The 21,455-nt window shown below is 39.5% G+C and overlaps 1 protein-coding gene across 3 annotated transcripts in view; it reads right to left on the bottom strand.

Annotated features, from left to right (window-relative positions):
• Positions 1-21,455, bottom strand: part of LOC127797571 (ethylene-responsive transcription factor ERF113-like) — a 91,458-nt gene that overhangs the window by 51,593 nt on the left and 18,410 nt on the right. For 2 of the 3 annotated variants that reach the window (XM_052330590.1, XM_052330589.1), the window contains exon 3: positions 9,380-10,007. In XM_052330590.1, the coding sequence (XP_052186550.1) occupies positions 9,412-10,007 (596 nt within the window). In that variant the 3' untranslated portion in view covers positions 9,380-9,411. Of the gene's footprint in view, positions 1-9,044; positions 10,008-21,455 lie in introns of those variants that run through there. The other variant, XM_052330588.1, reaches the window with a different exon arrangement.

Here is a 21,455-nt window from a genome sequence, read left to right as displayed (position 1 = left end):
AGTAGAACCAAGGATGCTAAATCCACAAAGAGGTACTAACGACACTCCCGAAAGTAGCTCAAGTCAAGAAGAAAGAATGAATGGGAGTCGATTAGACCAGATTGAACGAATCGTGGGAGGCATAGTGGGTGTCATGCAAGGAATGCAACCCTAAGGAGGGCATACATCCAGTATGTTAGACTTGTATCGCCGATAGAATCCGCCCGTTTTTCATGGGAAGCTTGGAGCTAATCCCAATGAAAGGGAATTTTGGATCGAGTAAACTGAGAAATTGCTTGACCACCTTCGCTGTGGTGAAGACGAAAAGGTCAACTGTGCAACCTTTATGTTGCAAGATGAGGCCGACAGATGGTGGAGGGGAACGAAGAGAACGCGAAGAGAACGATGCTGAAAGTAAAGCAAGATCGCTACGGGGCAAGCAGCGTAGTTTAAAATTTTGAACCTTACCCCGATCCCGGCGATTGGATCAACGTCGAAATTAAATCATTCACAAACAAATAAATAAATCTAACCCTTTAGATTATCGAGTCGTTCGCGGATTCGAGCTGTCCAAGCGTCCGGCTTCTAACTCGTGATACGCGGCACGCGTCCGTTGGCAAGGAGAGCGGAATAGGAGTGCTAGCTCCTTCTCCTTTGCGCGGCTTGTGTATAGACGGTAAAAGAACGCCCACGTTTCTAAAACCCTAATGGATTGGGCTAGCCCATTAATTCTAATTTAATTACAATCTTAAGTGGGCTTATTCTAGTCCAACTAGAAATATAATTAAATGGTCCAAATCCTTTTATAGGTTTAAATAAAATATTTTGGCCCAAATCAATTTAAGCCCAAATATAATATTTAATATTTAGCCCAAATCTAATTTGGCCCAAATATTTAATTTAATATTTGGCCCAAATCTAATTTAGTCCAAATATTAACTTAAGCCCAAAAAATATTTTATTTTCTATTTGCCACTCCAACAAATAGAAAATCATTAAATTATAAACTCCTTCCTAATTTAATCAATTGCTATTTTTAGGAAACTCTTTCCATTATGACGACTCCTCGTCATATCGACGTCATTACGTCTATTCGTTCTTTTTCCGTGAGAACCTACGACAGCAAAACTTCTTGCCGAAGTGTCCCACTTAACCATACGTCCACTCTCCTGGTTTAAGCCAGGGACCGTGCCTATTGCATATGACTCATTAGGCTTCCGAATATGTTGGCAATGTGTCAGTACAAACACATAAGACAAGATTGGCCTCTAGCAAGGCATCATGCCTACCCAATTATTCAGAAGGATTCATAATCCGCAAATAACCTTTCACGAGCATGGTTATTGTGTAATTCGATCCTCTCGTCAATGTATCTTATGTGATCTCAAGTATAGCGATGTGTTGCTTGATAACGATCACATGAGTTTTCTTCGGTCTTCCGGATATCTTCACTTAATTAGAAAGTAAATCAATAACTCCTTATTGATCTCTTTCACCATGACCATGGATTTAAAGTAAATATCCACCGAAGGCGCCTTAGATACATCATCCTCTATCAAGGGATAGACGAGTCCCATCTTGGTTATACACCCATCTCCATAAGCCTCACGATATACCCAACGATCGTCCACATGCAGCCTTTGTCTAGGCCCATCGAAACGATGTCAAAGCATACCAGTCTTCTTATGAGATGACCGTGACAACCTCAGGTCCAAGGATTAGTTACACCCATCTCGTATGAAAATTCCATCAACATATAACCAAAATGAATTCTCATGGCGAGTCATGTCCAGTGACACGTTCTCCAACATTAGTCACATATGTACTTGTCTAGGCATCCCCATGCCTATGGGTGTGAGACCCCCATTGCTATCACATAGCAAAAACATAGCACATACAAGTCTTACCGCAATTATCAATGTCCATTCTTGACATTGCTACGACTTGGGACGTTTAATGATGTCTAGAAACTGTGATGCATCATCTCACATCTTTATAGATTATTCACAGTATACATCATATGGACTTCTATCTAGTTTCATTCGGTTATTACAATAATAACAAGAAACTAATAGAATGACTTCTTGTGAATTTGAATAACTCTTTATTCAAATAATAACATGATTACAATTGTCAGTATACAACATGCCCAATCTGATTGGGTCTAGAGCACCTACACTAACAGATGCTCGCCCAGGCTTAAGCGGGAATACAGTACATTAGTTGGGAACGATTCAAAGAGCTATTCAATGACAAGTATTTCACTCTTAGCCTGAGAATGGAAAATGAGAGAGAATTCATGAATCTAAAGCAGTCTGGAGATATGACTGTAGCATAATATGAAGATGTTTTCACCCGACTAATCAAATATATGCCGATATATGAGTTAGAAAGAGAATCAAGGCACATAAATTTTTGAGAGGATTGAAGCTAAGGATCCAGAAGGACCTCAGTAATGTTAGTACTCAGTCTTACGCCGAAGTAGTGCTGCAAGCAATGACCACTGAGGCTAATCTAAATCGGATTGATTCTATCCAGGGAGCAAGCTAGTAAGCATTCAACTCTAGATCGAGTACAGAAAAGAAGTTGGATGCTAAGAAAGCTCAGTTTAAGCCTAGCAAACCTTGTTTGAAATCCGGTAAGCAACACCCTGGAAGGCCATGCAAACAAGGGACGAACAACTGTTATAACTGTGGGGAAAAAGGACATTTCAACTTGAATTATCCTAAGAAGGGATCCATCTGCTATAACTGCAATCAGGTGGAACATTTGTGAAGAGATTGTCTAAAGTCGAAATAGGTAGGGCAGCTTCAAGGGCCAGCGGGGAATCCAAGAGTCTGACAAGGAAGAGTGTTCAACTAGACTCGTCAGGACATGGCTAAGGATTCGACCGTCATTCAAGGTACCATGTTTACCTCTGGTTTTCCTATGCATGTCTTGATAGACTCAGGGGCTAGTCATTCATTTATTTCACATGCATTAGCCAAAGTGCTAGGGGAAGAACCTGAAGATCTGAATTGTCATATGATCATAGGGAAATCCCTAGAAACCTCATCGGGGTACCGAAGTAAGAAAATCCAAATAGGAGAATCTAAGTTCTTAGTAGACCTAATCCTTCTTGAAATCCAAGACTTCGATGTGATCCTAGGAATGGATTTGCTAACAAAGTATAATGCCACGATGGATTGTAAAGCCAAAATGGTCAGTCTCAAGAATGGAGACTCAATTATTAAATTTCGAGGGCAAGGTAGGCCAAACAAAAAAAGATGGATCTCTGCCCTCCAAGCATATAAGATGTTGCAGAAATGAGCCTATGGGTACCTAACGCACGATTAAGAAAAGATAGAAGCCCCCGTAAAGATGAAAGACATGTTGGTAGTTAGAGAATCCGATGATGTATTTCCTGAACAATTAATAGGATTACCCCCATAGCGAGAAGTTGAGTTTTCAATAGAAATTGTACCAGATGCAAGACCAATCTCCATACCACCCTACAAAATGGCTCCCGCGAAAATAAGGGAATTAAAGATCCAACTTTAGGAATTGTTAGATAAGGGATTCATTAGACCCAGTATGTCCCCATAGGGAGCGCCGATTTTCTTTGTTAAGAAGAATGATAGAAGTTTAAGAATGTGTATAGACTATTAGTAATTAAATAGGATAACTATCAAGAATAAGTATTCGCTTCCCAAGATTGAGGAATTATTCGACCAACTATAAGCGGTCAAGATCTTTTCAAAGATTGACCTAAGATCAGGGTACTATCAATTAAGGATCAAAGCAGATGATGTACCCAAAACAGCCTTCCGATCTCGATATGGTCATTACGAATTCTTAGTTATGCCATTTGGATTAACCAATGCCCCAACAACATTTACGGATATAATGAACCAAAATTTTAAACCGTACTTGACAAATTTGTGATCATGTTCATAGACGACATCTTAGTTTATTCTTCTTCTGAAGAAAAACACAAAATCACCTGAAGATCGTACTACAAACATTGAGGGAACACAAGTTGTATGCCAAGTTTTCCAAGTGTGAATTTTGGCTGAGGCAAGTAGGATTTTTAGGGCACGTTATAGGAGCTGAAGGAATATTTGTTGATCCAATAAAAGTAGCCGCTGTAAGGAATTGGGGCCAACGTAGCATAGTTATCGAGATCAAGAGTTTTCTAAGGTTAGCTGGATATTACCAAAAATTCATCGAAGGCTTCTCTAAGATTGTGTCACCCCTTACAAGGTTAACTAGAAAGGGCTTAATGTTCAATTGGGACGATCGGTGTGAAAGAAGCTTTCAGATACTTAAGAAAAGGCTCACAACTGCTCCGATTTTAGCTATACCAATGGTTTAAGAGGTTATAAGGTATATACGGATGCTGCGAAGAATGGATTGGGATGTGTGTTGATGTAGCATAGCAAGGTAATTGCTTATGGGTCTCGACAACTTAAGAGGCACGAATAGAATTACGGGACCCATGACTTGGAGTTAGCTACTGTAGTGTTTACTTTAAAGGTTTGGAGACATTACTTGTATGGTGAAAGATTTGAGATTTTCATTGATCACAAGAGCTTGCAGTAGGTATTCTCTCATAAAGAACTAAACATGAGACAACGTCGGTGGATGGAGTTCTTGAAAGATTATGATTGTCTTATCTAATATCACCCTAGTAAGGCCAATGTTGTGGCCGACGCCCTAAGTAAGAAAGAACCTAGTTGTATGATGTCTGAGTGGAAGTTAGTTGAGGTTTTTAGTCTAATGACGATAAGAGTTACTCCTAAAGGAAACTCTGCCTACATAGCCAGCCTTATCATTCAGTCAAACTTAATAGAGTAGATACGACAGGCCCTTCCTGAAGACCACATAATAAAATTATGGGTGGATGAGCAAGGTCAAGTGAAGAAATCAAAATTTGAATTAAGAGACGACATACTTCGATTTCAGGGAAGAGTTTATGTAACTCAGGTAAAGGAATTAAGGCAAGAAATCTTGAAGGAAGCCTATCGATCTAAGTATTCAATTCACCCGGGAGGCACCAAGATGTACGAAGATTTGAGATCCGTGTATTGGTGGCCTGGCATGAAGAAAAGTATTGTGAGATATGTTAATCAATGTGACACGTTCCAGAGAATAAGATTGAACATCAGAAGCTCGACGAAAATTTACAATCATTAGAAATTCCATAATGGAAATAGGAACATATCACAATGGATTTCGTAACTGGGTTACCCAGAAGCCCTAAGGGAAATGATGCTATTTGAGTGATTGTTGATAGATTAACTAAGTTAGTCCATTTTTTGGCTATGAAATGAGGTTAACTTATCAATAAGCTTGCCTAACAGTACCTCAATAAGATTGTCAAACTTCATGGGGGTACCAATGAGTATTGTTTTTGATCGAGATGCAAGGTTCACTTCAAGATTTTGGGGAAGTCTACAAAAGTGCTTTGGTAGTCAACTCAAGTTAAGTACAACCTATAATCCCCAAACTGATGGTCAGTCAAAGAGGACCATTCAAACCTTAGAGGATATGCTAAGAGCTTGTACTCTAGATTTTACGAAAAGTTAGGAAGAGCATCTACTGCTGGTAGAGTTCGCTTATAATAACAACTATCACAGCAGTATTGGAATGGATCCCTATGAAGCACTATACGGACGAAAGTGTAGGTCCCTGGTGTGCTAGACCGAAGTTGGAGATCGACAAATGTTAGGTCCCGAGATAGTCCAAGTAACTATAAAGAAGATAGAGTCTAATCGAGAAAGAATCAGAGAGGCTTAAGGTCGTTAAAAGTCTTATGTTGACACTAGGAGAAGGGATTTGGAATTCCAAGTCGATTACAAAGTGTACTTGAAGTTATCCCCTCTAAGGATGGCAACTCAGAGCCACAAGAAAGGCAAGTTGAGCCCCATATATGTTGGACCATATGACGTCATAGAAAGAATCGAGCCAGTCGCTTACCGACTCACTTTGCCCATGTCTCTCTCCAACCTTCATGATGTATTTCACGTATTGCAACTCCGGAAGCATGAGCCAGATCCATCACAAGTAGTGTCGTAAGAAGATGCTGAGGTTCGAGAAAATCTTTCCTACCTTGAGAAAACAGTTAAAGTTTTGAATCGAAGAGATCGAGTTCTAAAGAACAAGTCAATCCCGTTAGTGCAAGTGTTGTGGAGAAATCTAGTGAGTGAGCAGATAACGTGGGAGCAACAAGAAGATATGAGAAGCAATTTTTCATTTTTGTTTGAGGAATCAATAGATAGAATGGATATAGGATAAAAAAAAATTTGGACGAAATTTTTGTAAGGAATGGAGAACGTAATGTTCTAAAATTCAAAATAAATAATACGTGAAATATTTTGTATTTCGTGATGTTAGAATAGTTGAATTCATAGATTTAGAAGATAAATTGTCAATATTAATCAACCAAATCAATAGAAGGGAATACCCGGGACATAAGTACCCAAAGAGGAAGGCAGTTCAATGATGAGTGTTTCGAGACAAGATTTATGATGCTAAAAGAAATTGAAATGAAGATTGTTTTCGGTACAACTATCATACAGCCAAAGAAACCAAATTATCGCAAGAGGCTGCTGAAAAGGCAACGAAACCCTGAAAGGCTATAGGTATGACATAAGAAAGAACCTTGAAATAGGATTGGGGTAAAACAAAAGGATTCACGACCAAATGTAATTTTATAAAATTTCGAGTCTAAGTGTAATTTTGAACTTTAGGTGAAAAAATGTCAAAAATGATAGTTCTTCCAATTTTTGGACCAAAATGAGAAGCATGGATTTTAGGGGTTCAAATGGTCAAAGTTTAAGGGATTGGATTTGACTAGGTATGGCTTGTTTTGGCTCTAAAATTGGGTATAAATAAGGGTTTTGAGGCGACCGATTTCATCAAAGATTAAATTTCAAGTTGCTCGTGTTAGAGAGTGAATCGAGGGTTCTTGATAGAGGGCTTTTGTTCCTTGGTTTGAAAAGATTGATTATGGAAAATTTGGAGTGATTTCGTGTTGGTTTGAGTAAGATTCGAAGGGTCGTCAGAAAGGCAAAGCTCGGTGGAGCTGGATTGATTTTAGCCAATTTGGAGCACCTCTGGTGGTGTTTTCGGGCCAAGGTTGGTACCATCGGGACCGACTTGAAGCAGGCTTTGAAGAAATGCAAAAAAATCGGAGATATGAGCATCGTTGGGCGATCAACAAGAGGTTGAAGACGATTGATACGTGTAGAACACGCGCTAGCATCACCCTTAGATCATGTGCAGGGTGCGTAGGGCATAGGTAATTTTCGAAAGGAAATATTTGAATGGAAATTCCTGACAGCTTGATGCCAGCCTGAGTGCAATATTTGAAAGGAAATTCTTGGCTTTCTATTAAGGTCTTCTAGGTGGACTACCACTTCGATCGAAATCTCTCTAGGTGAAAACTCAAGCATCAGTTTGGTTGTCAAGTGATGCAGATAGAAGCCTCTGAAGAGGACCAATCCCTAGAGAAGGTTGCTTTGGAAGGAACAATGAGTAAGACAGGCATGCTCGAGAGGAAGTCGAAGCCAATTGATGATTGTTTTCGGGTGGATCAGTGGATAATCTTTTGGAGGTCTTTTGGGTGGAACTCTTGTGCTTTGAGAGGAACTGAAATCACAGCCATAGGTTAGAAGACACATAAGGATTCCTCACCTACATATGCTTTTTGATGCTTAAGTCAGTACATGAAGAGAAATATGGTTCCAGCGAGGAGGACACTGAGATCTCTATAGGTGCAAAGTATGTAGAGTATGTGGTCAAGGTAGCTAATGTCAGTTTGCCAAAAGTGGAATCCCCTTTTCTTATTGAGGAGAGGGGTATTTATAAGCACGCAGCCAGAGAATATTAGGAAGGACATGTGTCAGGCAAGTATGGGAACAACTGTCGAACTGACTTAAGAGAAAACCCCTTTGGAAGACTTAGTAACGTAGAGAGTCCTCCAAGAAAAGGTGAGCCTTATAGTGGGTTGCTCAATGAAGTAGGGCCTTTACTTCTACATGACCTGGCTATGAGGTTGCTATGAAAGGAATTTTGATATTCCTGATGGACTCATTACCGCGAGGGCTATTTCTTCCAGGTTTAGAAATGGGTTCAAGATTCTAACTCTCATGGCATGATTTAGACATTCACATAGTTATACAATAAAAAATAAGTTAACTTTTTCCTTTGCAACACTTTTATATTGCATAATTGTATCAAAATGATATCCCAAGGGTTTCTTTTACTAGATTTCTTTCATTTTTTAGCAGATCCTAAAAGTGTTTTTTTTTTTTGTGTTAAAAGGAAAAAAAGAGTGAGCTGCTTGTTGAGTTGGCACCTCCTCATTTGGGCACAAACCCTCATTTGGGCACAAGCCCATAAGCCTTCTTTAAATTTCAGTTAGTGACTAACATGTTTACTTTAAAAAAAAGTTGTTGTCTTAAGCTATTAGCATGTTTACTCTTGTTTTGTTAGGTTGCCTTGAGAACTTATTCTCAATTATTCCTTCCCAAACATCACCTAGTTCAAAAGACCTGAACGATAGGGAAAAGTTAGGACTCTTCTCCAAGATTTCTGTCGTTGGGCTTTTTGGGTTGGTGCTAGCTTTAGATTTGTGGGGTTTCTTTGCGTTTGATCAACTCTGTCTTGACTTGGTCTTATTTTAGTTTCTTGGGTCAGTGCATGCCTTGGGTAGATATGATTTCGTTTTTGTTTTTTGGTTCGTTATTAGATGAACTTAAATCAGATTTGCTTGTCTTCTCATGCTCTCCTGACCAGTTTGGCCTATGTTCTCTTAGTAAATTTCCCCTTCACGGGACTGGTCCTACCTTACCGTTCTGCGATTGACTCGTAGTTGTATCTCTCATCCAACATTAAAAAGACAACAAAAAAATGTGAGCTTTATATATGTTAGCTTTTACATGGTTTTCTGTCTAAAGCTTACTTGAATTGAAACCTTAAAGAACTGACACCTTACAGTCCAGAATCAATGGATTACTTATTTACAACTACTGAAAAATAAAGAATGAAAGTACGCAAGCAAAATTAATGAGAATCAAGTAAACTCATGAACTGAAAATATCAAGACTTCATCGGAGGGGATTCCCCTAATTAACAAAGGGTATGATTCAGCTTCAATCAGATCGATGTTCAATTGCCTTGCTATCTAGCTCTCACAGGAAACTCGATCAATAAAACGGGGGAAAAAAAACTGCAATTTTGACAATTCCATGCATGCCACCAATAGGGTTTTCATTCAGCGGCCAAAAGAACAAAAAGAACTCGATATGAAGCTCTTGCTCTCAATTGCACTCCAAATATCCCCATCAAGAGCAATTGAAATGAAACCCAAAAATAAATGCAAATAACAGATTGCTTAAATTTAAGATACACTTACCTTTAGGGCCGTAGAAAAAACCTTCAAGGCTACTACTTGCCACTTGGGTAGGGAGAATCTGAGGAGCGCTCCCCATGATGATTGCTAGAAGAGGAGCTTCCTGACGACTGAAACATTGAAAAACTCGTCATTAGCTCATGTTGTTGCTGTTGTTGATGATGCAGCTGCCGCTGGTGAGGATCTGAGGTTATACTGGAGGACAATGACGGAGTCCCCGTGGCAGTCGAAGCCGGAGAAAGGAAGGGTTGGTGATGGTAGAGGGCTGAACTGAAATAAGGGAACTCAGCATCGGTACTTGAAAGAAGCTGTGCATATTGGAGGAGGTGCGGATAAGTGGCTTGCGATGGCATGACGAAGCTGCTGGAGGTTGAATCTCCATGAGCAGTCACGTTGAATTGGGCATGGTGGTGATGATCAGCTGGCGCTTGAACTACTCTTTCAGGAAAATTGAGCTTGGCCTTGGAGCCTTTGAACCTGAGGGCAGCTTCATCATAGGCAAGGGCTGCATCTTCCGCCGTGTCAAAGGTGCCAAGCCAAACTCGGGCTGCTTTGTTTGGGTCTCGAATTTCGGCCGCCCATTTTCCCCATGGTCTTCGTCTTACTCCTCTGTAGTGTCTCCTTATGTTTCCTATTTCAACCAAACCCACCTCATTATTATGTTCACATTATAGTGTATATATCCATAGTTAGTAGACTATATATATAAACATTGAAACAATTCTGATAAAGCCTCACCTGACATATCAGGATCTTATCGCTGTAAGTATGCAGTCTGATTAATAGTTTTTAGTTAGAAATAAATTAATTCAACAAAAATAATTTGTAATTAGTGCTTAATTAGTTATATTGTTACATGACAGTACAATATGTAATGCACATGATTGTGGTACATAAATACATCAACAATATCAACAAATATGGCAGGTCCTAAATTCTCTTTTCTCTTTTTGAGAAGAGAATTATATATCAGCCTAAACAGAGAGCAACAAAAACAACAAACCCCAAAAACAAACCAAAGAAAGGGATCCATATACCACCAAAAATGACACCAAGAAACTAGAAATAGAAACATGGACTAGAGATAATGTTAAGCTTAGGGGAAACCATACAGAAACGGCAAGCCAACCATAGATAAAGCTTGAGAGATTATATGCCTAGATCCCCCCCTTGACATGGCCGATGTGAGATTCGCCTAAGGTGTCTACACGCACCCCCCCTTAGAGACTTAGCGTCCTCGCTGAGGTTTACCCCACCATCGCACTCAGAGGCTCGGGGGTCGGTTCTGATATTATTCTATAACGGTCGGGGTCCACATAGCAACACATTATCCGGTTCAGATCACAACCAATCCACGGTTTTGTTGGTCTGGAATTTAATTCCAAAATACAAATTACTATGTAGAATACCCTCCACACTTATATGCCCAGTTCCCCCCCTTTGCATGGCCAATGTGAGATTCGCCTAAGGTGCATACAGCATGCCTCTCGACCATGATGTTAGTGATATGTGCCCTAATGCTAGATTTAGATGATGCCTAGTGGGCTTGTAATAAATACATTTAATTTATCTTTGTATATATCTATAAATGGAAAGTTTATCTTCATTCAAAAACTCTACAGTTTGATGTATGAATGAGTCCTTAGATCTTCTGTATGAGAGTCTTATTCTTAAAGTGTTAAGACTATGTGACGAGATTCTCTGGTGACAAGATTTCTTGAATGATTCTTGGTCCTTACATTAATCGGATGTGGGACTCAGATTAGTCAAGTATGGACTAGCACAGAGTTTACTACCTTTATCAGTATGAGTTAGTAATGGTTTAGGATGGTGAGTCGCATACCATATGACATGGGGATATCTTCAGTAAACTCGCAAGTGGTTGTTGGAAAACAACACACTAAATGTGACACTGATGACTGACCACATGGCATTTTGGATAATAGTTATGTCGTCTAGTTGCAATAGTGTAGTTGATCCTTAGACTTGAACTGATATGGTTATCTTGTGTATTGGTGCGCCGAGATTTGCTAATGCACTGAACTATCCAATTGAGAGGTGGGAAGATTTATCTCTGTGATTCTGTATTGATGGTATATGGAGACAGGTGTTTAAGGATAGGATTTGTCACCCTCATTGTTATTGATGAGATGAATGTCCTATGTGGTTTACTTTTAGTGTGACAGGATAGTGCTTGGCCAAGGCAGATTGATTATTCAGGAAATGTGTTTCCTGAGGTGTCATCTAATCGCGTTGATAAGATCTGACAAATAGTTATTGAGTTTGTGAGTTTATCATTCCATGACTCTTGTTCAATTGGGACGTTAGGTAACAGAAGGATTATAGTGCAAGAAAATCATCAATTGTAATAGGCTCACTAGAAGTTAGACTTTATTGTCTTTTATATTGTTCTAAACTACTTCTAGGCGCTTCCCAATAACTCTTAGATCGTCACCGGGATATGAAGAGATTCTTGTAATGGGTCAAGGAGTATTAGTTGGTGCCAAGTAGGTTTCGGTGATATCTATTTGTTAGCAGACAATGAACCTAGAAATTCACACAGCATATAGTGTTGAATATGGTATTGTCACTATGCACCCATTGTGCCTTGGATATATCATTAAGTGTTAATTATGGCACTACATTATCAGTTAGTGTGCTAGAGCATTGAGAATCGACTACCTTAGTGTAAGCAGTCCATTACCTAGCAGTCGACTGGCTTACAGTTTGGAATTGACTCCCAGTATCGCCTCAACCCTCTTTAGTGCGATCCACATAGGAGCAAATTGGGAGAGTGTGAAGGTGGCCGGGCAGAGCAATTTGATGGGTGAAATTAGAATACTGGATAGTGTCTTTTGGCTTCTGCTTCCCTTGTTATTCTATTCCTTCTATCTCTGCTACTGTAAATCTATAGAGTGTGAGTGTCACGTGTGGATAGACACATAAGTTCTAGTGAATTGGAATCCTCGAGCTAGCACAAAAAGTGGTGCACGAAGTGGTACCGGATTGCACACTAGGTGTGCACAGACTAAGCCCTACACACAGTGAGGAGGATTCAATCTTAGTATAGAAACAATTTCTGTACTCATCCTAACATTAGGGTTTAAGTATTTCATTTATTGTATTTCATGTGATGAAATAGCGTATTACTTAAATCACCAAGCTATGTATGGTGTGTGTATTTATAGCTTCCGATGTGTATGTCTAATGCATAAATATTTTTAATTTTACCTGCACCATCATAAGCTGCATGGCTATTTGTCTCTTGGCCAGGCTACATGCACTCAGTAGTGTGGCTTCTCAATCTCACCTAGCCGCATGGTCGCGTGGTCTCTTAGCTAGGCCGCACGACCACTTATCTCTTGTTCAGGCCACATGGCTACATGTCTCTCGTCTCTTGGTTAGGTTGCATAGCTAGCCAGGCTGCATGGCTACACGCCTCTCGGCCAGGCTACATACACTCAGTAGTGTGGCCTTTTGACCTCACCTAGCCGCATGGTTGCCTAGTCTCTCGGCCAGGCTGGATGGCCACTTGTCTCTCACTCAAGCCACATGGCCGCATGTCTCTCAGCCAAGCTACATGTCTCTCATCTCTTGGTTAGGCTATATGGCCACACACCTCTTGGCCAAGCTGTATGGCTGCACACCTCTCAAGCCAGGCTACATGGTAGCATGTCTCTCGGCTAGGCCACATGGCCGCATGTCTCTTGGCTAGGCCACAAGGTCTTCCATATGATCTCTTAACCACTTCACTACTGAGTGCCCCTTACTCCGCCTTTCTTATGCTTATCCATTTAGCCCTTTTTACTTATTCTCATGATGGGCTTAGCTGATGTGCTATATAGGCCCATCTTGGGCTTATCAACATGTTCACTATTTGGCAATTGTGTTCCATTAGATGGATAGGCCACGTTATTTGGTTGAATACTTGTATTAGCTTTAGTTGATTTCAATTAATGAATGTTTATTGATATACAAAAAGTTTTGTACATGAATAAAGGGTCAATTGATAATAAACAAGTGGAAATTTAGGCTTTTCATCCAACTAGTCTTTAAACTTTATATTTTGCCAAATAGGTTCCCTAACTTTCTTAAACTAGCCACAACACCCCATCAATTACTAACAATGTTAAGTGAATTAACCATGCACCTCCTAAATTTAGGCCATCGGCCTAAACACCCCTTGAACTTTATCTTTTTCCTAAATCGATCCTGAACTTTTTCAAAATTCCAATAACACCCCATTTATAAGAAACAATGCTAATTAAACTAAAATAGAGATTAGAGATAATTTTTTAACATAAATGAGTTTCATGAACGTCATTTCTTACGGGCATGGTAACTTGGCTAGTTCTAGAAAGTTCATGAACCAATTTGGCAAAAAATAAAGTTTAGAGAATGTTCAAACCAAATGTCCAAAGACCAGGGATTGTACAATCAATTTAGTTGACATCATCACTGTTGAGTTTATTATTGAGAATATTTTGATAATTAATGTTTTATGCAAAACCTTAATGTAAACTTTAATGTTTTGTTGAGATTAGATTGCCTTGATAATGGATGGCTCAATGAACCTCAATAGGTTTATCTTTTATATTCTTTATCTATTAATATCTGTTAATGCTCTCACATGAGGTTGTAGCTATTTTATCTATTAATATGTTGTTTTAGGCTTTTAAAGGATATTCTAGCATCCATAATGCATAAGTGTTATGTGGATCTCATGATTCTTAGTGTAAGCATTAGGATTAAGATAATATTTTAAATGCTCAAATTATGTGGAAACATTACTCAAAGTCTAAGAGCAATACGTTTCATATTTTTATTTGATGTTTAAGTATCAAACATCAAAATCCTTAAAGTAAATGTTAATATTCGCAGGCTGTGATTCTCAATTCATAAATTGTCTATTTGATAGTTAGTATCAAATTTTTAAGATTCTCGACGTTGTAAAATTTAATGGAAGAACATCTGAAGATCTTATAAGTTGAATGATTGTTGCTTGATAAGCAAATCATTCAACCATTTAAAGAATGTAGAGTTTGTTTAATCAAACAGTATTTAGTCAAGCTATTGAGAATTAAACTCTTCAAGTCTGTCAATCGAGTGATGTTTATTTAATCACTCAAGTAGAGATTCAATGCATTTGAGTACCAATAATTAGGAATAACAGTTATATTCATCTTTCAAGATCTGCTTGAAGTATTTGAGTAATTTCTTTGGATATTTATTTTCAAAAGTAACAAGTAAGTTATTTTGTCCTCTATATGCTCTGTTTCAGTCAAATAAAAGGCAAGCTATTCAACTTATGTGTGATTGGGTAAATATGAATGAAAAATAATGTTACTCAAATTGTTGCACTTCTGTACTTTATTTTAATGTATGAACTAGGCAGAATGATCTTTATTTAAATTTCAAATAAAAAAGGTTCTAAGTGAAGTAACATGTATTGCACTCAACCTATTTGCAATCAAGAAAAATTCTATATTATTAAAATATCTTACACAGATTCCTAAATAACCGAATGAATGTGATTGAAAAGTTAGTTTTAAACCAACTTTCACAAGAACACTTGTATGCTTATATGTTAGTATTTGATCTTACTGTCAAGCATTAAAATACTCATTCAAGTACATGCTTGTTAATCTCATATATCTTTGTAAATTTCAAATCAAAGTGTTTTAACATTTCATTTAAGAGATAAGCTTTCATCTCAAGCATTTTGTGCTTGTCAATCATGTAGAATAGACTTCCAATCGAGTATTATGATGATTGAAAAGGGTCAGGTCTTTGGACTTTGTTAGTAATCGACTAAGGACTATGCTCGTCTGAGTAGGTTGTTCTTAACAGAGAGTGATTATCTATATTTCCTTTCGACTAATAAGTATATCTTCAATCGAGTATTAACATGATTCCTAGAGTGACTTGATCATTCGATCTGAAGTCAAAAGCATTAATGATCAATGATATGCTTTTATCTAAGTTAGAATATGACTTAGATCAAGCATCAAATGTGTTTGGATTGAATGCTTAAGGAAGTTAAAATATTGGAGTGATAACAGCTCCATACTTGAGTATCCAAATGTCCCATTTGAGGGATAAAGAATTAAAAAAAAGTAATCTTCTCTGTATTAGAAAAATAGTCAAGTAGTAGGCATGTCTCAATTGAGTGAAAAGTATCAAAAGGATGTTGTTCTCTTTTTTTGATAAAATAATCGAGTAGAAGGATGTGTCAATTGAGTAGTGAAGTACATAAATGTATCCAATAGAGTATCAATAGTTCAAGTTGAGTGATACCTTGTTTAAATCGAGTTAAAAAATGTCCACTAGAGTGAAAATGTTTTCGCAATCGAGTGGGAGAAAGGCCTGCTCGAGTAAACTTTTGGCTAGCAAAAACTACTCTTCGTTTCTACAAAAGTATTCAAATGGATTAACCTTTCAATCAAGTAACAGTTATGCTAGTGTAAATCCAGTTGACTATCATCTACTCTTCACTCGACTATCAATGTGCTGAGCCTTAATCATAATCGAGTAAAGACATCATACCACTCGACTATCAATGTGCTGAGCCTTAATCATAATCGAGTAAAGACATCATACCACTCGAGTATCCAACAAAAGCCACTCAATTATCATCTTTTCTCCATTCGAGTAGAAGTTTGTTAAAGCTAAAAAATATAGCCATTGCAAATGCATTTAATGCATAGTTTTGACCATTAAGACAACTTTATTGCTCTAAACTCTCTCGCACATTTAGCATGACGTTTGAATATTCTAAGCATTATTTTGGAGAGAAAGAAAGTTGTTTTCTGCGGGAAATCAGATATTTTATTCTCTTGATAGCAAGTCTAATGGTTATGAAGAGAAAAGTATAAAAGGCAGGAGGGGCTAAGCCAAAGAATGTTGATACTGTCCAAATACTCCAAACACCTCTCAAGCAAAAAAAGTTCTCTAAGCCTACATCTTTTTGCCATATCTAAAAATAGAAAGAGTGATCTTATTTTCTGTTGGGTTAGGCTCACTTCCTATGTGGAGAAAAGCCCAAATTTGGTGAACAAAAGCCCATTTTTAGAAGCTTTTCTTGGCCCAAATTGTGTGCTATATATAGCCCATTTTGCTGGAATTAGGGTTTGTGAGAGAAAATGGGGAAGAGAGAAGAAAAATAGGGAAAAACGTAGTTGTGATCAAACAGCCAATCCGAAGTATCCCGTGGTCCAATCTTCTTGATTTTTGGACTGTATGCTCCATTCTTGTGGAACTTTAATCTGACTGGTTAGATCTTGTTTTAGAGTTTTGTAGACATACTATTTCTAATTGGAACAGAAGCTATTTTGCAAGCATTTTCAGCTTCGCACAGTTGTGATCAACTAGATGATCTGAAATATCCCACGGTCCGATCTTCATGATTTTTGGACTGTATTCTCCAATCTCGTGGAACTATAAAATGTACGGTTAGATCTTGTTTTTAAGTTCTGTAGAAATACTATTTCTACTCGAAACAGTAGCTGTCCTGCAGGTGTTTCCAGCTTAGTGTAGTTGTGATCATTTTGACAATCTGAAGCGATCCATGGTCCGATCGATCTGATTTTTGGACAGGAGCTTCCAAACTATTATTTCTACAATCTCAGAAGTGGGATTTGAATTTGGAGACTTGAAATTATTGTATGCTGGGTCGGAACAGAAACTGTGTTTTTGGTGATTTCTTCTTCCTTTCATTCTATTATTTTGTTGATAGTTGATATTGGATCTCTTTTATCGGTGAAGTTATCGATGCTGGTTTGAAAACGTTCAGGAGGAATATTTGTAGATGTTGTTGCCAAAAATACAACAATTAGAATTTATGATATAGGAAGAGTTGTTGAATGCTTGTGGTTGATTCGGGCTAGTGATACTCGTAGGGAAATCAGCTCTGGGAAGTAGGTCCCTAGGAAAATTGGGTCTCTCTAAATGAATGAGTTACCCGAGAGAACTGAGTCTCCAGAGAGGATTGAGTCACCTTAAAGGACTATGCCTTCTGAGAGGAATAGGTCTCTTGAGAGGATTAGTCACCGTAGAGCTGAGTTTGTCGAGAGGAATAGGTTTTGGATAGGATGTCTCTCAGGATGGGGTTCACTTGGAATGAAAGGCTTCTAGAGAGAACTGGCTTCTCTTGGGAAGGATTCGTGCTTCAACTGACTTCTTTCGGGCCACTTTCATTACCAACAAAAGGTTAGAAGGCTCGCGGGGATCTCTCACCTGCGATGACCCCCTGATGCTTAAGTCAGTACCAGATGTAGACAATTGCGGATCAAAAACATTAAAAACATGGTAAGCGTGTATAGATTTTACCAACTATGGAAGTCCATTTATGAGTCCTGTAGCTGGGTATTTATAGGGAGTGGATCCTAAGGTTCTCAGTGGGACACATGTGATATATACATCCCCTGGATTATGGAAGGACATGTGTCTTGGATCTTCCTGGGTTTGGTGCCACTTGTGTCTGGTCCGTAGAGAAGCTCTCTTCGGAAAGGATTTTGGAGTCTGGAGAGAAGCTCTCTCTGAAAAAGATCTTAAGGTCCGAAGAGAAACTTCTTTGGAAAGGATTTGCTCACCTGAGGGGAAGGCTTGTCCAAAGAGATTTCCTTTTATTGGAGAGGGACTTGTTATCCAGAGAGAACCCTCTTTCTAGAGAGGACTTTCCTGCTCGAAAAAGCTTTCGATTTCCCCCCAATTCTGAGTGGTACAACAATTGTCCCCTGCTCTTCTGTTCTACCTTGTGTGTAATGGAAGAGTAATCTCCACAATTTTCTACCGCTTACCTTGAAAGAATTACTCACTAGAAAGAACCGGATAGGGTTTTTCACCAAATCCGGATAGATCATGTCTCTGGAGAGAGTTTCCTTGAGACTGTCTATCTTTTGGAGAGACTTCTCTTATAAATACTGCGCTTTACGACAGTCATTTTCTCGTTTTTCACCCTGTGTAACTGTATTTTCTCCTTGGAATTCTGTCGACAATCCTTGCTCCCGAAAGAACTTGTGTTAAATACTTTGGTGACTTTTCTTGCTTAAATTTATTTGTCCATCCTTTTCCGTAGTGTTTTTCTCTTCAGGTGGAAACACCTTTCCCTCCGGAAAGATTTTTCTCTCTCGAAAAAGAACTTTCGCCTTTCCAGAAAGAAATTTGAACCTCTTCCCGAAAGAAATTCCTCTCTCCGGAAAGAATGTAACACGTCTTTAGAAAGAAATTTTCACCTCTTCTCGAAAGAAAAATTGTCTCCCCGGAAAGAATCTAATGCATCTCCAAAAAAGAATTTTTCTCCTATTTCAGAAAGAAAATCGTCTCTCTGGAAAGAATCTTTCTTCCTTTCGACAATCTTTCTCTATCTTTCCTTCTTCTTGCTTTAAGCCTCCGCCATTTGGCCATGGCAAGCAGGAAAGTTTATTTTTGCATGCGTACCCCCAACGGTAGCTCTTGTCCATTTCTTATGGACAAACGCTTTATCTTGTTGGCAAACGAGGTCGCCCAATTATTGGAAAATTACCTCATCTCCTCTTCTTATCGTGCTAGGCTCCCTATGCTAGATGAGAAATGTGTCGCGATTGTGCACGAGGGATGGGTCACGATTCATGAGGTGAGCTTCCGCCTAGGATTCTACCTCCCTTTTAAGTTTTTCAGTGTAGAGTTTCTCTGCTAAAGTGGGATGGCCCTAGCCCAGCTACACCTTAACGGCTAGGCCTAATTGGTCGAATTTCTTGTTTTGTGTCGGGAGAGGAAGGTGAACCCCATGGTCAATTTCTTTTACTGTTTTTTCCATCTTTGACTGGGGAAAGTCCCCCATTGTACACCCTCCATAGGACACGTGCAGAAGATTGTTTGTTTGTGTGGTCTCCGCCTAAGGTGGATTTCTTCGACTCTTGTTGGTTTGTGGTGAATCCCTCTGCGGGAACATGACTTCTTCGACTCCCGTTGGTTTGTGGTGAATCCCTTCGAGGGTGGCAAAACCAACTCTCAACAAACCGGTCCACAAACTCTGGGAGCAGTTTAGAGATGATCAATGCAAACTCTTATGTGGAGGTCCAATAAACTTCTAGGACCTTTTCTCTGAGGATAGGTCGAGAAGGGCTAGTTGGGTACTCCACGCAGGAGAAACATCACGGCATGAGGGGCCATCCACGTCAACTCTGCAGCCCCCAAATGGGAATCCCATCTCTGAGGATAGGTTGTAAGAGCTCATCAAACAATGGGAATCCCTTTGTGGGGGCCTCCTTAGGAGCGGTCATCACATGCTTTTGTTCTAGAACTTCCTTAATGAGTTGTTTTACATTTGTGGCTTTAAGTGGCTCTTGCACTGCATCTTCTTTCGGAGAAGGAGGTATGTAAAGGCCGGAGATGGGGTGCTTACGTAGTCTATTCGTATGTTGGGGTCTTCTCTGATCGCCGCCCTTGCCTAGCACGTGAGTCACCATGATTGGGGATCTAGTGTTTCCATCTGTGCTCCTTGCTAGCTACCCCTCTGGTGGCCATAATGGAGAGGCTACCCTTCCCCTGATGGTCCCATGTGAGGCAACTGGGCATCACGTATCATATCACATAACAAGGAAGTTGCATTATCTGGGCATTTTCTTCTTTGTTTTTCCTAAGTTCCTCATTATTCCTCCTTAGCTCCTCATAGCTCTACCTAAGTATCTCATAGTCTACCAACAAAACTATGGGTGGTGCTACCCCAGAAGGTCCGGGTTGCCCTGGGGTGCTCAAGGGGTTTCTCCTTGGGACCGATGATTGATCAAAGAAGTGTTGCTCTTGGTTTATTGGTGCAGTGGGGGGAATCTAGCATCCTTATCTTGCAATTTGCCCCTCGAGTTCAGTGAGGTGAACTTCCCCCCTATTCGAATAGCCTTTTGCCCCCTATTTTGGCGATCGAATTTCTCTTTAGGTGAGGGACGTCGCCTAAGCAGATTTCTTCATTCACTTCAAAGAGTCAAGGCTCCAGGCGATGAACCTGATTGGGATCTTCAGTAGCTCCAGTCCTAGTCCATGTGCTTCTTCGTGCTTGGGTAGGCGGGTTTCCTAGACCAACAGACTTTGTTGCTCTCACCATCTTTCTTGAATTTTGTGTTATAGATTCCCACAGACGATGCCAAATTATTGTTGCTAAAAATACAATAATTAGAATTTATGATGTGGGAAGAACTGGTGAATGCTTGTGCTTGATTCAGATTGGTGATACTCATAAGGAAATAGGCTTTGGGAAGTAGGTCCCTGGGAGAATTGGGTCTCCCGAAAGGAATGAGTCACCCGAGAAGACTATTCCACTCGAGAGGAATAGTCACCCAAGAGAGTTGAGTTTGCCAAGAGGAATAGGTTCTGGATAGGATGTCTCTCTAGATGGGGTTCACCTGGAATGAAAGGCTTCCGGAGAGAACTGGCTTCTTTTAGGAAGGACAGAGGAGGTTGGTTTTCGAAGAGAACTGGCTTCTCTCATGAAGGATTCGTGCTTTAATTGACTTCTTCTAGGTCACCCGCGATGACCCTCCGATGCTTAAGTCAATACCAAACATAGACAACTACCGATCAGAAATAGTAAAAACGTGGTAAGTGTGTATAGATTTTACCGAATGTGAACGTCCATTTCAAAGTCCTGTAGCTAGGCATTTATAGGGCGTGGATCCCAAGGTTCTCGATGGGACACGTGTGACACATCCGCTAGATCATGGGAGGACACATGTCTTGCATCTCTGCAGGTTTGGAGCCACTCGCATTTGGTCTATAGAGAAGCTCTCTCCAGAAAGGATTTTGGAGTCCAAAGAGAAGCTCTCTCTAGAAAGGATTTTAAGGTCCAAAGAGAAACTCCTCCAAAAAGGATTTGCTCGCTTGAAGGGAAGGCTTGTCTAGAGAGATTTCCTCTTATTAGAGAGGGACTTGTTATTTGGAGAGAACCTCTCTCAATAAAGGAATTTCCTGCCTGAAAAAGCTTTCAATTTCCCCCTAATTCTAAGTGATACAACCATAGACAATCGATTAACTATAGTGAAGCTTCTTTGATGGACCTTTGGTCCCATGGTTTTTACTCTTCAATTTAAAGAGGTTTTCCACGTAA

This window comes from Diospyros lotus, chromosome 3 (assembly GCF_014633365.1).
Source record: "Diospyros lotus cultivar Yz01 chromosome 3, ASM1463336v1, whole genome shotgun sequence".
In the NCBI taxonomy this organism is placed as follows: domain Eukaryota; kingdom Viridiplantae; phylum Streptophyta; class Magnoliopsida; order Ericales; family Ebenaceae; genus Diospyros; species Diospyros lotus.
This window is presented reverse-complemented; position numbering and strand designations above follow the sequence as displayed.